The 17,560-nt window shown below is 35.8% G+C and overlaps 2 protein-coding genes across 2 annotated transcripts; both read right to left on the bottom strand.

Annotated features, from left to right (window-relative positions):
* Positions 1-7,654: 7,654 nt before the first annotated feature.
* On the bottom strand, positions 7,655-12,935 carry LOC132282432 (pentatricopeptide repeat-containing protein At5g24830). The gene is made up of 4 exons (XM_059784106.1): positions 12,857-12,935; positions 12,542-12,687; positions 11,683-11,868; positions 7,655-9,435 (listed from the first exon to the last, which is right to left on the bottom strand). Exons 1-4 carry the CDS (start codon positions 12,863-12,865, stop codon positions 8,013-8,015), a joined length of 1,764 nt encoding a protein of 587 aa, XP_059640089.1. The 5' UTR covers positions 12,866-12,935; the 3' UTR covers positions 7,655-8,012.
* A 3,423-nt stretch (positions 12,936-16,358) lies between these two features.
* On the bottom strand, positions 16,359-17,254 carry LOC132283470 (protein GLUTAMINE DUMPER 3-like). Its single transcript, XM_059785416.1, has one exon. It carries the CDS (start codon positions 17,107-17,109, stop codon positions 16,564-16,566), a length of 546 nt encoding a protein of 181 aa, XP_059641399.1. The 5' UTR covers positions 17,110-17,254; the 3' UTR covers positions 16,359-16,563.
* Positions 17,255-17,560: the final 306 nt, after the last annotated feature.

Below are 17,560 nucleotides of genomic sequence, written 5' to 3'. Positions count from 1 at the left end.
ATCAATAAAGCAATTCACTAAGAGAATGCTAAGGTGGCGCAACAGCAATACATAAGATTAGGGGTGCACAAAAGAACCGTGGAACCGTGAGAACCAAACCGAACCGAAAGCTTCAGTTCCGGTTCTCCCGGTCCCGATCCTAAAAATTTGGAACTGTGACTTATGGTTCCGGTTCCGGTTCTAGACCAGTGGAACCGAGCCGGAACCGGATATATATATATATTATATTTAATTATATTATATTACTAACCCTACAGTCAAGTGTCAAGTTTGTCTGCCATATTTATTTAATTGTATAGTCACAATTAGTCTATTTTAGTCATCAGATTCCTCACCCACGTGACTTCTCGGAACCACAAAAGCAATAAAGCAAAATAGTACAGTTTTAAACCTACCTAACCTCTCATCTCTTCTTCGGTGAAGCTGAAGCCACCGCCTCCCATCTTTTTCTTTTTTCTTTTTTATTTTCAAATGAAAAACCTCTCATCTCTTCTTTGGTGAAGCCGCCGCCGCCTCCCATCTTTTTCTTTTTTTGTTTTTCGATGAAAAACCTCTCATCTCTTTTTTCTTTTTTATTTTCAAATGAAAAACCTCTCATCTCTTCTTTGGTGAAGCCGCCGCCGCCTCCCATCTTTTTCTTTTTTTGTTTTTCGATGAAAAACCTCGCATCTCTTCTTTGGTGAAGCCGCCTCCTCCCATCTTTTTCTTTTTATTTCTGATGAAAAACCTCTCATCTGTTCTTTAGTGAAGCCGCCTCCTCCCACCTTCTGTATTAGTATCCTCTGTTCAACTTTGATTAGTTGTCCATTGGTGATTCCGGCCTCTTATTTTCTCAGAACCACACACCGTCGTGGCATCGTCGTCTCGTTATCATCACGGCTCATCATCTTCCTCAGTCAACGGTTCTGTGGAACCGAACCGTGAATGACGGCTCGGTTCCAATCTATACGATTCCAGTTCCGGTTCTGTTTTTTAGGAACCGTTGTGAACGGTTCCAGTTCCGACCGGAACCGTAAGGAACCGAACGGTGTGCACCCTTACATAAGATGTATCAACAAGAAAGAACACAAGAAAACTAAACCTGTATATATCTATACTATTATTAAAAGTATCTATCCAATTTTAAATTTCTATACAAAGAGTTTCTATCCAATTTTAAATTTCTATCCTATATATATATAAGAGAATTTCTAAAAAACTCTATCACATATTTACATATTTATTTTTTTAAAAGAGTTTTTATTTAGACTTATCACATATTTATATATACATTTTTAAAGAATTTTTAATTAGATATTTTTTATTTTTTAAAAAAGAGTTTTTATTATTTTTTAAAAAGAGTTGCCTTATGTAATTTGGAGTTATTATTATTATTATTAAAAAATAGGTTAGAATGAGTAAATTCTCATACGTTTTTAAAGTCCAAAAAAAATTAGAATTGGGAGAAAGCAAAAAGTGTAAGGAATTAAAATACATTATAAAAGATTTTTTATTATTTGTAAAAGAGTTTCTATTATTTGTTTCTATAAAGAGTTTTTTTTTTTTAAAGAGTTGCCTTATGTAATTTGGAGTCTTGTTAAATTAAGATTAAAAACTAACTTCTAAGTTCACCACATGCATTGCACGTGTCTTTTACTAGTGTGTGTGTGTGTGTATACATATATATTTGGATAGATAAAGCAATTCACCACGAGTCACGATCCATGCCCACGCGATATATCAACAAAAAAAAAAGGAAGAAAAGAAAAGTACAAACAATCTATGCCCCCATATTTCCCAAAAAAGAATAAAAACAACAAATCAGTTGAAAGAATTGAAACCACTCCTGAATGCCAAAATTAAAGGGATATCAAATACCTCTTTAGTTCCAAATTGAAAGCTCTATAACGTTGACCAAGCAATCGTTGCACTTGTTTCATATACACCGCCATAAACAAAGCAATGCCACATTTCACACTCCTCTCGCCTCTACAAAACCCGCCCTTCCTTCATCCCACCAACACCTCACACTGGATTAGGAAAAACCCGCTAAATCTGAAATAAGGAGAAAATAAGGAACCGTAACTTTATCAAGACCAAGTTAGCATGGATAATTCTAAGAGCAAGGTGTGTCCTTGTTGGATATCAACACTTCTTAAAACTTGCGAACAAGTCCAAAGCAACTTTGTTCATATTAAAAAATAAAATACTCAATTTAGACACTGGACCTACAATTTTTGGACATTTGCTGGCATGTGACCAACAAATCTTGGACGTTGAAGACAGGGACGGAAGCGCATTACAGTCAGTGGGGGCACTGATTTTTTATTTTTTTTATTGCTATATACCACTAAGTTTTCTTATTTTCAATTATATACGTATAAAATTTTCACTTTGCCCCCACTAAAATTACTACACTAAATTCACTTTTGCCCCCCCACCCACAACTTCCTGGATCCGTCCCTGGTTGAAGATATACCTTTCTTTCATGTGAGTAGTAATTTAATATTATAGTCATTTTTGTTGTACAGACTATCATTCAATGAAACAAATACATTTCTTATGACTGTTTTGTGTCCTCTTTTAAGATTTGTTGTATTGGAGTGTCCTTTTCAAGTCTGCAACCCATGTTTGCATCTATGCTTCAAACCATCAAACAATAGATCACTAGATGATTGAAATTTTACATATTACTGTTACATATACAACGTTCATTTGGTAAAAATTTGCCTCTTCAAACTAGACCATAAATGAGCAAAGACTTTTCTGAGGTTGAAGCCCACAAAAGAAAGCCACCTTGTTGAACACCAAATGTCACTTCAAGTAAAATTAAGAATGCCTGATCCTCTTAAGATTCTCAGACTGATCTAACATCAAAATTACCTGTACTAAAGTCTTCCACCCAAATTCCCAAGTATCAATTGGAGTCGTGGTGCATCAGTTGATTCTTAATGCGCTTGGTGGGCTTTGATTTAATCACGCACTGATATCAAAGTGCAAATAAATTACACGGGGTGTATCACGTTTTACAACTATAATATCATTGTTATGGAGCTGTAACAAATCGTAATTATGCCATCATGGCCACTAGTGCCCTAATAATGGAAAATCAAGACCTTTGATATAAAAATCCCGTTTTTCCCTTCTTTTTTGCCATTTATTCAATCTTTTTTTTTTTTTTTTTTTTTGATAAATAAAATTTTATATAAAAGCGCTCAGAAGGGGAGCAGAACCCAAGAGAAATACACAAGACCACAAGGGGCCTCTAAGCCTTCAGAAAGGCCAAACAATCGACAATCTCCTTTAAACATTTATGATCTCTCCCTGAAACCCAACAAAAAAGAGTGGAAAGAATAGAGAACTTAAGCGTAGAAATCGACATCTCCATTCCATCAAAATATCTCCTATTCCTCTCAAGCCATAAACACCACCACACACAGAGAAGTGTAGCCCTCCAAGCATCCTGAATGTGGGCCCCGGCCCCACATGGCAACCTCTCCAAGCCTCAATAAACCCTCTAACGGTTCCCGACATAACCCAGAGGATCCCAAACAAGCCAATCATCAAATCCCAACAATCTCTAGCCATGGTGCAAAGAATGAGAAGGTGATCCACTGTTTCCTCATCTCGAAAGCACATATAGCAACGATTGACCACCACCTGGTTTCTCCTTCTCAAGTTATCCTGGGTTAAGATCCTTCCCAAAACAGAGGTCCACGCAAAAAAAGCCACCTTGAGAGGAGCCTTTGAGCGCCAAACAGACTTCCTTGGAAAGCGAACTCTAGGATCATCCAAGAGACACCTGGAAAAAAAAGACCTCACCTCAAAACGCCCCTGAGAGTTGGCAGCCCAAATCCAACAATCAAACTCCTCAACCACAATCCTCTAGCGATACAGCAACTCCAAGAAACGAATGGCCTCCTCAATCTCCCAGTCCTGAAACAATCGCCTAAATCGAATATCCCAAACCAGTCTCCCACTATCAAAATGATAACAGTTGATCACGAAGGCTTGCTTATCCGAAGCAATCCTGAAAAGCTAAGGAAAAGCGAGAGCGAGAGGAACATCCCCACATCAAAGATAGGACGAGCCAAAGTAGCCTACACAACATCAGAAAACCTCTCCTCCTACTCCCCCGACACAAGAAATCTGTCGAGCCGAGAGAGGGTAAGGGGAGAGCGGCCACTAGACCAAGTAAACGACCCTCCTTCCAAAGGCAAATCCACCGGCCTAAACTCATCAATAAACTCCGAAAAGGACTCCATATCTGACGTCCACCTACCCCCCGTTGACCTCTCAAAAGGTGAGCGAACAACATTGAAATCCCCTCCCACACACCAAGCAAAGGACCAACGATTGCCAAAAGATTGCCTCTTATCCCTCCAAAGATTGCCAAAAGGCTAGAGTTGCCCTTCAAAGCTCACAAAGACAAGATTTAAGCCTAAATTTTGAATTAAAGCCATCCAATACTCTGATCGGTAAGTTTTCCAATTGTTTGAATTTTTCTACTCTTTTAACTTAAATCTAGCATAAATTTATAATCGCAGGCTAGCAAGAATTTCAAGATTTTCAACTGTGCGCCTCGTCAACTATAAGTATAAAGTCAAATAGGTGACTTGATTTCATACTATAAGGATAGCATAATCGCGATAGTAAGAATTTCAAGATTTTCACTTTTGGGTTCGAGAATTACCCAAAACAAGTATCAAGAGAAAAACTTCTCAATACTAAGAGTATGACCTAGGAAATCAAACATAACCAATAATGTGACAACTTAAAACCTATAGAATAGAAAACAAATGAGGGAGGCCTTAGAGCAACAGGAAGATTGCTCCACTGTGACCTGGACGTCATGGGTTCAAAACGGGAACAGTCTCTCCACATGCAGAGCTAAGGCTACGATGTTGCATACATCTAACTCTCCCCAAACCTCGCAATAGCGGGACCTTATGAAACAAATGGCATAAGAGATTTGACTGTTACAAATAGATGAAGTCAGTGATAGATAAGAAAGCATGCAGTAACAGTCAAGCACGGGACCTTCATGTATATGAGGGGGGCAAATTCTCCCCCCCCCCCCCCCCCCCCCGAATTTTTTTTTTAAGTAATACACCCTTGTTAATTTGTTTTTTTTCAATTATATACCCATAAAATATTACTATTGTCCCCCCTGAAATTACTAAAAATTTGCGCCCCCCCCCTCCTCCAACATAATTTTCTGGTTCCGTCCATGGTGACAGTAGCATCACACCAAAATTCTTTGGGAACATCCTGCATATGCCATTCTTGCTGATTTTTCTAGAGGATAACACTATCAGATTTCAATATACGAATGGTATGATCAAACTCACTAAGTTGTTGTCAACTTCTTTATGAAAGAATTGTAAATTAGACAAACCAAGTCATCATTGCATAATCCTCCAGAAAAATCACACAATAAGCAAATCCTAACATACTCATACATCAGTACATACCAAATCATAAGATGCTAAGTGATTAATCTAGAAACAAACTAGATTCTATGGTTTTGCCCAACTGACAAGTTTCACACTACAATCAAGATATAGACCTCAGAAGGAATCGTCAACTTGAAGGACTAAGGATGGAAGTCCAAGACAAAAATGTGACTTACTTGTAAGGAAGATGCCATATGAAAAGCCACGACACCAATAGCATGAACCTGTTTAAGAACTTAAATGCCATCCAGCACTCAGCCTCCATCAAATGATTGCATCATTCTGCAGTCTTGCAAAAAATAAGAAGAATGAAGTCAGTGGACAATTTAGAGTATTCTTCAACTTAATGGCAGACGAGGAAAACTGAAAACTTAAGAATATAGTGAACAAAAGACAAGGAATAGGATTAACAATCCAAGTTCCAACATAATTACATGATCTTACATCAGTAAGAACAACAAAGACGTGGAAGACTGAGATTTATAAAATAAAAAGAAAGAAAGAAGGGGAGAGGGTGGGGATGAAGAAAAGAAAACGAAAATATGGCACCACTCACTTGGGAAAGGTATGTTATTGTGACCTCTGCTCAGTTCTATAGAACAGAGTATGAAAAGCCTCGGTCCTGAACACGTGTGTTTCTGGAAAGGCAAGCTATAGGCTTAATAATTTGACATTATTTTTGGACAAAAAGACTTCTCTCACACTCGAACCACGTCGTCAGTCTTTCAAGTCAAACTCTTCATGTTTCACCATTACACCAAGCAATGACAACTACTTGGAAGACTAAGTATGTAATGAATAAAAAAATTGGAGCAGCCTTACAAGACATGTGAGAAGCTTTTCAGTCAATGACGCAGACTAATTTCTCTTCTTTCTTTTTTTTTTTTTTTTTGGGTAAGATTATAATGAAGACTGCAATGACCCAGGCTATGTTGCTTGAGCTAGGGTATTGATTTCAAGTATGGACACATCAAGTGTCGGACTTACCTAATCACTAAGTCTTAGGATAAGAGAACTCGGCTAAAATGAGAGTAACAAATGGGAACAACTACATGGACACAAGGGAAACACCTACATACATGTACATCTTATATAATATTAGCATTAGGGGTTAGTTTACAAATGCAAAAAATAAATATTTTTTGTTGGATCGGGATTGATTCATAATATACAAACGCAAAAAATACATGACATAATATACAAACGCAAAAAATACATTTACATCTTATATGATTAGCATTAGGGGTTAGTTAACAAATGCAAAAAAGAAATATTTTTTTGTTTCATAATATTTTTGGATCTTGGAACATAAATTATCAAAAAGAAGAAAAGAGTAGCATTCTATGGCTTTATAGTGGGCTCAATAGAATCAGGAGTCAAATTGGGATCCCATGATTCCAGTGATCCTATGCGGTTACACAAGAATTCAACCTACATGGAATTTTTTGTCGGATCAGGATCGATTCAGTAGTTTTCGATCATAAAATTGTAGGATTGTAAGATCCAGGTCAAGATCTTAACAACCATGTTAATACCTTGGATCCTTATATTATGTTTCACAACATAATACAACTCTAAATTCCAAAAAAAAAACATAATACAACTCAATTGCGCATCTTCTACACATTTTTAATAATTCAAGCTAGACATTGGTTACACATAATTTCAATCAAAGTTTTCTTTCCAAGATTTGAACTAGTAAAATGCACAAGCATAGATAGCCAGAATAATTCTGGCAATGATACATAGATCAATTTGCTTCTCCGAAACAAATTAACCATATTATAACCAATAACTATGCTATATAATTCAAAACAACTATCCTTTATGATCTCAATAGCTTTTGATTCAACATAAATATAGCACCATAATTAAAATTCAAGCTAAAAGTTAAATAAATAGATTACAAGCTGACTATCATACAAAAAGCTGAATAATAAAATTTTATTACAGAAAATTTGTAGTAGCTCCTGCATCCTATTTTCTATTGAGAGTTAGTGTTTCACGAGATTGAGTTAAAAAAAAAAAAAAAAAATTGAATTAATCTCCTTAAATTTAATCAAATTATTCTCAACCCAATAATACTCATACACCAGTAAGATAGTATATATTGATCATTAATAGAGGGAAAAATTATCTAAAATGGTACAGAACAAATTAAACAAATATCAATTATCATGAGAAGGTTGAATAAACACCAGTTTAGTCACATGCCTGCTGAAGGATCAAATGAAGACAACAGCTACAACAGGCAGAAAGCTGCCACCACCATAAGTCTGAGAAATTCAGGTCATGTGCAGCAAGCTCGAGAACTGATTCAGCCATTGATTAATAAGAGGCATCTTGTGTCGCCATCCAAATCTCAGTGAAACAAGGTGTTATAAGTGACCTTTCTTCAAACAAAAGATGACCTTGTTTTCCAAGTGACCAGCTAAAATAATGAGCCTAACCAAACCTGAACTGAGAGAGCCACGTAGATAAAAGAATGAACTCACGTGCCATAATGGAGCCATGCTTTCCAGAAATAGCATATCCTCAGTGTCTATGCATTAAAAAAGTTTGGTAATGAAGGGATATTCATTTGTCCCTTCTTAACCATTTTTGATAAAGGTCAAATGCCTTGTCAAGCTCTCCCATCTTGCAGTATTTTTTCATAAGTATTTGGAATGGTACATGATCAACTGGTAAACCAGACCTCTGCATCTTGACAAGAAGTTCTTCTGCCTCCTTTATTTTACCTCTCACACAATAACCTTTAATTAGTTCGGTGTAAGTTATTATGTCCGGATGACAACCACTCCTCAGCATTTCATCATGTAATCGGAGTGCAGGCTGAATGTGTTCAAAATTACAAGTAGCACCTACCAACAGATTATAAGTAACCAAATCAGGGGAAATACCATTTAAGAGCATCTCTTTCTTTAGAGAATGAGCCTCAATTATGTTTCCTCCTCTTATTTGCGCGTGAATTAACGCATTATAAGTAAATGTATCCGGGAAAAAACCAAATGCCACCATCTGGTCTCTAATTGTGAAAGAATTTTGTACATATCCGCGTCTACCGTAGCCATCAATTATGACATTCCAAATGAGAGGCTCAGGTACAATTGAATTTTCTAACATACAATGAAGAAACTCATTAGCTTTAACTACATCTCCTTGAATACACAGGCCTTGAATGATCAATTTGTATGATATATGATCTGGAGCAACACCCATTCTTGACATAACACCATGGATATAGCAAGCCTCATCAGTCTTTCCTTCTTTACAAAGCCCACTTATAAGAGTATTGTAAGTGAAAACATCGGGATGCAAGCCACTTTTAAACATTTCACACAAGTATTTATATGCAAGGATCATATTTCCACTTAAACAAAATCCATGGATAATAACATTATAAGCAACAACATCTATTTGAGTACCCCTTTGAGACATCTCATTCCAGAGATTGAGTGCCTGAACCATGTCTCCATTCTTAAAATAACCATCCATAAGTATAGTTGAGGTGATTAATTTTGAGGTATCACTGTCACAATTTTCATCTAATATTTCTGCAAGAATCTTCCTCGCATCATCTGGTAGACCTTTCTTGCAAAGTGCATGTACAAGAATGTTACAACTAACTCTATTTGGCATGATGTCAGAATTAGTCATGGTAGAGAAAATACTGAAAGCTTTATCCACCTTATCAACAAGGCAATAACCCTTCATTAAAGTGTTGTAGGTAGCACAATTGGGAGAGGGGCCCCAGTATAACATTTCTCTAACAATCCAATTTGCCTTCTCCAAATCACCAGATTTGCAAAGTCCATTTACAAGGTAATTATGCGTAAGCACGTCAGGAATAACACATTTCTGCATCATTTTGCTCCGAAGCCACAGGGCAGCTCCCAACTTACCTTCTAAGCACAATGTCCTAATAGTGGCTACATGTTGAATGTAATCAGCTTCCACATTGCAGTCACTAAGGCCTACATGTAACCATGACATGCTTTCCCTGAAAAATTCAAGGACATTAATCACCAAGATATGATAAATTCAACAATTTGCGTACATCTTGAGAAAAGGAGGGACATAGATAGGACATGAAACGGAAATAGGGCTAGCCAATCGCACAAGGCTCCTGCCACTACGAGGATTGGGGAGGGCTATATGTACACAGCCTTACCTCTACATGCATAGAATTGTAATTGTGATAAATAAATCGAAATTATATATTGCTATATTAAGTGTTATGTTTTATAATACTCGATATAGATTTTAAATCCTAAATTCTATTCGTTTCTCTATTCATATTAATATGAATAGCTAAGAATGAAAATAATAGTTAATTGCTAAGATTCCAATTGTTTGTTAAATTCCTATCCATGTAAAATTTCTGTTATGTAAGCCCACTTAGCTCAGAGGTTAGAGCATCACATTTGTAATGCGATTGTCATCGGTTCGATTCCGATAGCTGGCTTTTTTCTGTAAAGCTGTTTTGCCGTTTCGGACCCGTGACCTCCAGGTCCGGATGGAGCAACCTCACCGTTGCGCCAAGGACCCGCCCTCATGACACTGAAATGATAAAATAATTCTTTTTTAAAAGTTTAGGGCAAAGGACAAAACAAGAACACGACAATGAATAAATTTTTTATATTAATATTGTACATAATAAACATTACTTTATGAAAACTAACTCTTCAACAATGAAAGTTTTGTAACTTATGAATCATTATAAGATAACTAAATATGTCACATAAAGAAGGGTATAACATATGTATGTATACATGTGTACATGTATATATAAAGACAACCATAACCATTACTACTTTTACCATGCATGCCCCCTCCCCCCCCCCCCCCCCCCCCCCCCCCAAAACCACTTTTTTTTAATTGATAAGTAAGGTTGTATTAAAGATCCCAAGAGGGGGACACATCCCACAAAAGAAACACAAGGCCAAATGGGGCCTCTAAACACTCAAAGAGACCAAATTATCAACAATTTCCTCCATAGATTTACAATTTCCTCCCTATAACCCAACAAAAAAGGGTGGTAATAATACAGAACTTAAGAGTCCCAATAGGAGGAGTCTCCTTTCCTTCAAAAGATCTCCTTTTTCAAAGCCTTTGTGTATCTTTAGTTTTTAGATGTGGTCGAACATTCTATTGATTTTGTATAAACCTATATATGATACACTCTTTCAATTAGATTCTTTTTCCACGCCAAAAAAAAGTCATGCCCCATACAAAAGATTCATCGGTTCCACGTTCTGGGGTATCCAGGAACTCATGTCTTCAAATATAAGAATTTTGCTCTTATGTTTGTATTAACATGCATAATTTCTGCCGAACATGTTTTCTAAAGTATCCGTGTCTAACACATCCGACATGCATACAAAATCTCCCTAAAAGTGTCATGCTTCCTAGGGTACATCTTATTTATTTTAAAGAGAACTGTACAAATATTTTTGTTTAATAGAGAAATTACTGTGTGCTACAGAGGATATTGTTAACTGTACATATATTCAAGCTACAGGATTTCCCATTATCATTTTGTTAATTAGATCAAACATATTCCCATTTCAACTGCTGATCATGCAAACTAGGGCTTTATTATTTGACAAGAGACTGTATATGAGTCATCCAGTCTCATCCAACCATTGAGAATTCTACAGAAGAAGTGGTAGTGGTAGACTAAATTGAAGGCAGCACAACTTGGCAGACCGAAATTAATAACATTAGGTGAAACCCCGAAATATGATGTTTAAGAAAAACTTCAACTACTTCCAATTAAAAAAGGACTCAAACTGTAAGGAACAAACTCAAAACCTAAAGAATTATCTTCGTATCACACTTCAGCTAATTTGAGCAACAATAACTTCAGATGGAACTTTTCCTAAAACTCATGCAAGTTCAAACCTCGATTATTGTTGCACTCCATTATTGTTGCACTCCATTTCTACTTTCACCAATTTGAGAAATTACAAGTATCAATTGGAGCTTTTAGACTCAGCCGCAATTTGAAACTAAAAACTAAAAAGGGAAGTAATAAAAAAATAGGCAAGAAAGACGTAAAGTAGTTAAAGTAGCATTTTTTCAACTTCAATTTCAAAACAAGAAGGATTGCTACGGCTATCCTTCCATAACAACTCGGCAACTCCAGTAAAAAATTACAAGAAAGCTGCACTACTCTACCATCCAAACCAGCCAAAACAACATAGGCAATAATTTTTCTTTAAATTTACACATGACAAAAGCTAACCTCATTGTTTTCAACCGCTCCAAGCTACCCTTCAGCATTGAATCCAACACATTGAAAACTGCACGTGGATCTCTTTTATCGTCATGACCCTTGTTCTGTGGAAACCAATCTTTGGTTTTTTGCTGGTATTGATTACCAACAGCTGCAATGATATCTTCAAGAGTACAAGGCAGTAACCCATCGTGCCTAGAAGTCCCAAATATAAAGTTTAGAAATTACGAAAATAAAGAAAATAGATCAAGTGACTGAGTGATAAAAAATTGTGTTTCTGGCACAAACCATTAAAGATGAGGACATATAGGATTCTTCCAAAACAAATAAAAAATGAGGAAGAAGAAGTAGCAATGCGTATTTTCTGACTAAAATAAACTATAAACTGAAAGGGAAAGTACCATGTAATCAAGGATACGAAAACACAAAGACAATTACAAACTAAGGGAAAATAAGAATAAATAAATAAACAAAAATTGAATCCTGACCCTTATTTGACCCCATACCAAAATATGATTTTCGACGCATTTTCCACAATATTCACAATGCTCCTTTCCTCCAAATACACCCCAAAAGAAAGTTCAAGCCAAATTTACAAACCTTCCTTCTATTTGTACCAGGTACTAACCCATTGCACTGTGAGCAAATCTATAGATGATTTGTGTATCATGTGCAACAAAATGGAGATACGTTCTTATAGATAGTGGAAATGTATACAACTACAAAATCAGAGCAAAACAATATGATGTGTGTGATTCTTTTATTGTTTAAATTCCAACAAAATTAAAATGTAGTTGAAGCAGAAGCCAAATCAATATATATACACACACAGATATAACATCTAACCAAAGAGTTTAAAGTTGTATACCTTTTATTGACTAAATCAAGGTTGGATTTGCAACAAAAATATTCAGCAAAAATCTGCCCAATACCGTCCTTGACGTAATCTACGGTTTGTGCACTGAAGTTCAAGAGTCGAAGAATAATATGGGATTCTTCGGAGGCAATTAAGAGCTGAAACTCCAAATTTATTACCAAGAAATAGTGAGAAATACGAGTAAAAATCTGGCAACATATATAGATTTATATTACATATAGATATATTATTTATACATTTTTCTAAATAAAATTTTGTGATTTATAAGAGAGAGTGGTTCGAGCTTCACAGAATCGGAAGACTTACCGTTTGCATTTTCCAGCGTAGAGAGAGGACGGCGTAGGAGGCGGCGGTTTGAGTTCTAGGGGGAGAGAGAGAGAGAGAGAGAGAGAGAGAGTGTCTGTACAAATCTCCTCAGATAGGGGGCCTTATTGGGCTGATCTACCAGTATTAAAAAGAGGTTCAAATTTGCAGCCCATAAGCAAGTTGTATTTTGCCCAAACCTCCAAGCCTAATTCGTTTTGCATGGCCTGATTGACTCTTGAAGGCCCAATCAACCAACAAAATAAACTCCCGCTTAAGAGCCGGGGATGAGTCCGCTATTGGGTAACATCCTTCCACACTTAAATTCATAACGCACTCGTTTGAGATCGGATCACCTGCTTACTCGGTACGATAATCTGGACACTTTTGGATTGGGTGTTTAACGTGACATCGGATCAAGAACTCGATCTGCCTTTAATATCAACTGTAACGGGTGGATGCTTGTTTGTTGACTCAAAAACTTAAACTATTGAATAGTGTTACATACTCACCCATTTACACCCATTTAACGTTCCATTTGGATCTCTAACATTAAGCTTCACTGAAAAACCAATCTATAATACTATTAAAAATGTAAGCAATTTTTATATACATTTTTCATACCAATTTTTTAATAAAATGTAAGCAATTTTTATATACATGTAATTTAAATTTTGTAATTATTTGAGAATGTTAATGAATCAATAAATGTTTCATTATATTTAGCTAACCAAAATACAACAATTATATACTCCTAATAGTAGTATAAATATAGATATGAATGCTCTTTCTTTTTTAAAAATTTAAATTTTTTCTTTTTAGATTGATATTAATTTAATCAATCAACTCATACCCGTCCACAAGGTTGTAACAATCCACCCCATGAGGCCCAATGTTCCCGAGACTCGCTCCAGCACACGATATAATATTGTCCGCTTTGAACCATAGTCTGCACAGTTTTGTTCTTAAATTTTTCCACCAAAAAGGGTCAGGTCCGCACAATTTTATTATTAAATTTTATCCTAAAAGGGTCATACCATTTGAAGTGTATCAATCCTACATATATATATATATATATAGGCGATTTTGTTCCTAAGTTTTATCTCAAAAGACCTCACACCATTTGAAATGTACTAAATCTTATATATATGGCATTTTCCCTTTTCAATCAATGTGAGAATGTGTACTTGTAATTTAGTAGTTCCTTACATCCGCTCACAATATGACCACACAGACTCTCACCCCAATTATACTCATGCATAAAGTTTTGGATATGAACTTATTTTGTAGTTATTTATTTATTTTTGAGAAATAACAAAAGCATTTTGATCGAATTTTTGTTCATCATTAGGGAAAAAATAAGGAAAAATTACGTATAAATGGAGTCAAAGTTTCATATTTACTTAGAGGCTGAATCAAAGTTCCATATTTCTCTAAAATGGATTGCTGAGGTGGCACATGGTTTTTTACTGTTTAGAAATTGTGGTGCCTAAAATACCCTTCCGCGAAGGTACTACTTTTTCTTCGAAGGTACTATTTTTTTGAACTGAAGGTACTACTTTTTGGCGTCCAGGTACCATGTTTTTTAAACACCCGCGAAGGTACTACTTTTTCTCCGAAGGTACTACTTTTTTGAACTGAAGGTATTACTTTTTTGCACTGAAGGTACTACTTTTTTTGTTAGGGAATGGCATTTTAGGCACCACAATTTTCTAAATAGTAAAAAACTATGTGCCACCTCAGCAATCCATTTTAGAGAAATATGGAATTTTGACTCAGTCTCTAAGTAAATATGGAACTTTGACTCCATTTATATGTAATTTTCCCAAAAAAAAATCTAAGATATAGTGGTGTGTTACTGGTAATGAATATTAGGAAGAACATAGTCATGCGAAGTATATTAACCCACCCCCCCACCCCCATCTGTTCCACACGAAAATATAAAATTAAAAAAATAATAGTGATTAAAAATTTTTGTAAGTGCATTTTTAATGTATATTATTAAGAACTCTATTTGTATACAAGTGTGGATTGAGATTTTTTTTAAAGCAAGAGGTTTATTAAACTTTAAAGAATTTACAAGTAATTCCTTTAAAAAACACCACAAATAATAACTAGAACTCAACAGTAAATAGAATAAATAAATAAAAAATATTAGAGAACAACTTTAATATTTATAATCACAATTAATAATGATAATTCCATAACTAGAATTTTTTTTCAAAATCCCTTCGCAGACCATGACCAGCTAGCTGCTTTGTATTTCGAAAACGAGAAAACGGCTGCATTTAAGAGGAACGCGGAGTCGCGTAGCCGCATAGCACGGGCAACCCGCCAGAGTTCACACGTTGCTTTCAACAAAGCACCACCACCAATAAATACGCTGACAGGTGTCTCCCTACTTGCATCCCAAGAAAATTGAAAGCTCACCTCACCACGTGTCCTCTTCAATGCCGCTCCGTTCTCCACCGTCTCTCCGGTCGTCGTCGTCGCCCGTAATATTCCGGCAGTCACGTCATACAGACTAGATCCTACAGAATATAATTCCCTAATACTATATACTTTTGTCATTTTATTCCCTTTCTTCCATCTATTCTGTTGTGAAATGAATATGGTATTAATCTTTATTCTGTCCGAATTAACTAAATCCATAAGGTTTTTGGGAGTATTCTATTCCATTTTTGGTTTGAGAGTAATTAAAATGAAATCTGAATTTAAATTAGCATATTTGAAAAGCTTTAATTATACTAAGCCAAAGTCTTCTAACCTAACTGATAAGATGCCTCTTGTTAATTCTTGGAGCGCATGAGTTCGAATTTTGGCACCAACTAACCCTTAACATTTACCCCTTCAATAGGGTAAGAAGCTCTCCTATCATATAGGAGTAAAAATTATGCACCAAACATCACTACTCATTAAAATTAGCATATGGTATTGATCTTTATGCTGTCCGAATTAACTCAATCGATAAGGTTTTTGGGAGTATTCTATTCCATTTTTGGTTTGAGAGCAATTAAAATGAAATCTGAATTTAAATTAGCATATTTGAAAAGCTTTAATTATACTAAGCCAAAGTCTTCTAATGGTAAGATGCCTCCCATCACTACTCATTGAGTATGAGCATATACTAACTCATCAACAATAAAAAAATATGTACAAATTGTTCTTTAATATTGGTTGACGGTTAATTTTGATTAATTTTTTTATTTAAAATTTCAAAATATTTATAGAGTTTTTATTTTTATTTTGTCTTGAAGTACATTAAGATATTTTGGTCTTTAAATTGAGAAAATGTCCTTATTTGTTCAATTTAAAAAATTCAAGGAAGGTTTTGAGAATCATGAATGTTTTCCTACCTTTGATATGTAACACAATTTAAAATAATAATAATAATAGTAAAACACATTAATCTTTATTTAGGTAAGCATTATTTCTTTAGAATTCATATTCATATAAAATATAAAAAAAAAGACATGAAATGGAATGTGGATGAAGCAAATTGCTATTAGGGAGAGGAAAAAAGAAAACTCAAAATCTTCCATTTCATCTCAGCAAAATTTACATTTCCCCCTGAAAACCCTCTAACCCAAATAAAATAAAAAATAGAGAGAGAATAGAATAAGGAAAAACTTTCTTCTCTCTTTCACACACACACACACACACACACACACACACACACATATATATATATATATATAACTGCACTTCAATCAGTGGTTTTGCTCTAAGCTCTCATGGGATTCTTGGGACGTCTCCAAATTAGCCTCTCCATTTTCCATTGTTGCTCTTGTAGTCTGATCACCCATCTCTTCTTTTTGCTTCTCAACATAAATTTCAGCTTTTTCTCTCTCCATGTTATCTGTCGAATAGCCATTGTTATCACCCAAGGAAGAAGCTCTGTTGGACATGGGTGTGGCCAAGAACGTCGGATTTACATCTCCAGCCATTATAACCACAATCTTCTCTTCGAAGACCGGCATAGCCTTCTCGGAATCACCCGGTTCGTCATCGCCAACCTCGGAATCTCTCTCGCCACCTTGGTTGCTGTCCAAGTGGCCGGAAAGCTTCAAGTAAGAGCAAGCGAGGATCAAGAGAGCGAAGGTTATCAAACCCATCATTGCGGCGAGACCTCCGAAGAGGTACGGCACTGGAGAGTGCCATGGCGAGTCATGTTGTAGAGTAGCCGGCGGAGAGAATGTTGCCTCTGGTGGGGTTGTCATAGTAGTACTGTCTAAGGTTGCCCCAATAGTTCTCATCTCTCTCTCTCTCTCTCTCTCTCCTAACTATGCCTTTTGTTTTTTTAATTACCCTCTCTCTCTATCTTGGAGAGTAGGCTTCCAAATGAAGAAAAGGAAAGGGCGTATTAAAGTGGTGTGGGATTGAGAAATGGAAAAATGAGTAGATATGCATTTATAAGAGGGAAAAGTAAGACTTTACCTAAAAAAAAAAAAAAAAAGTAAGAGAGAGAGAGAGAGAGAGAGAGAGAGAGAGAGAGAGAGAGGAGCTTATTGCTTTTTGTAAAGGTCACGGATTTGGGCATCCCTAGAGGGTGTGTAAGTGGGGCCTATTGATGTAAGGTCAAGGATCATGGTGGGATTCCATGATAACCTGACAAGTACAAAGGGTCTTGGCTGGGGTGATATTTCGTATTTGTGGGTGATAAATGTGTCCTTATCAATTTAAGCATATTTTATTAAATAATTTAAT

The sequence above is a fragment of the Cornus florida genome, unplaced genomic scaffold (assembly GCF_030987335.1).
Source record: "Cornus florida cultivar Cherokee Brave unplaced genomic scaffold, ASM3098733v1 CherokeeBrave_3.0.0_Hap2_Chr11, whole genome shotgun sequence".
Classification (NCBI taxonomy): Eukaryota; Viridiplantae; Streptophyta; class Magnoliopsida; order Cornales; family Cornaceae; genus Cornus; species Cornus florida.
Note: the sequence above shows the minus strand (reverse complement) of the source record. Positions and strands in the feature narration are given on the sequence as shown.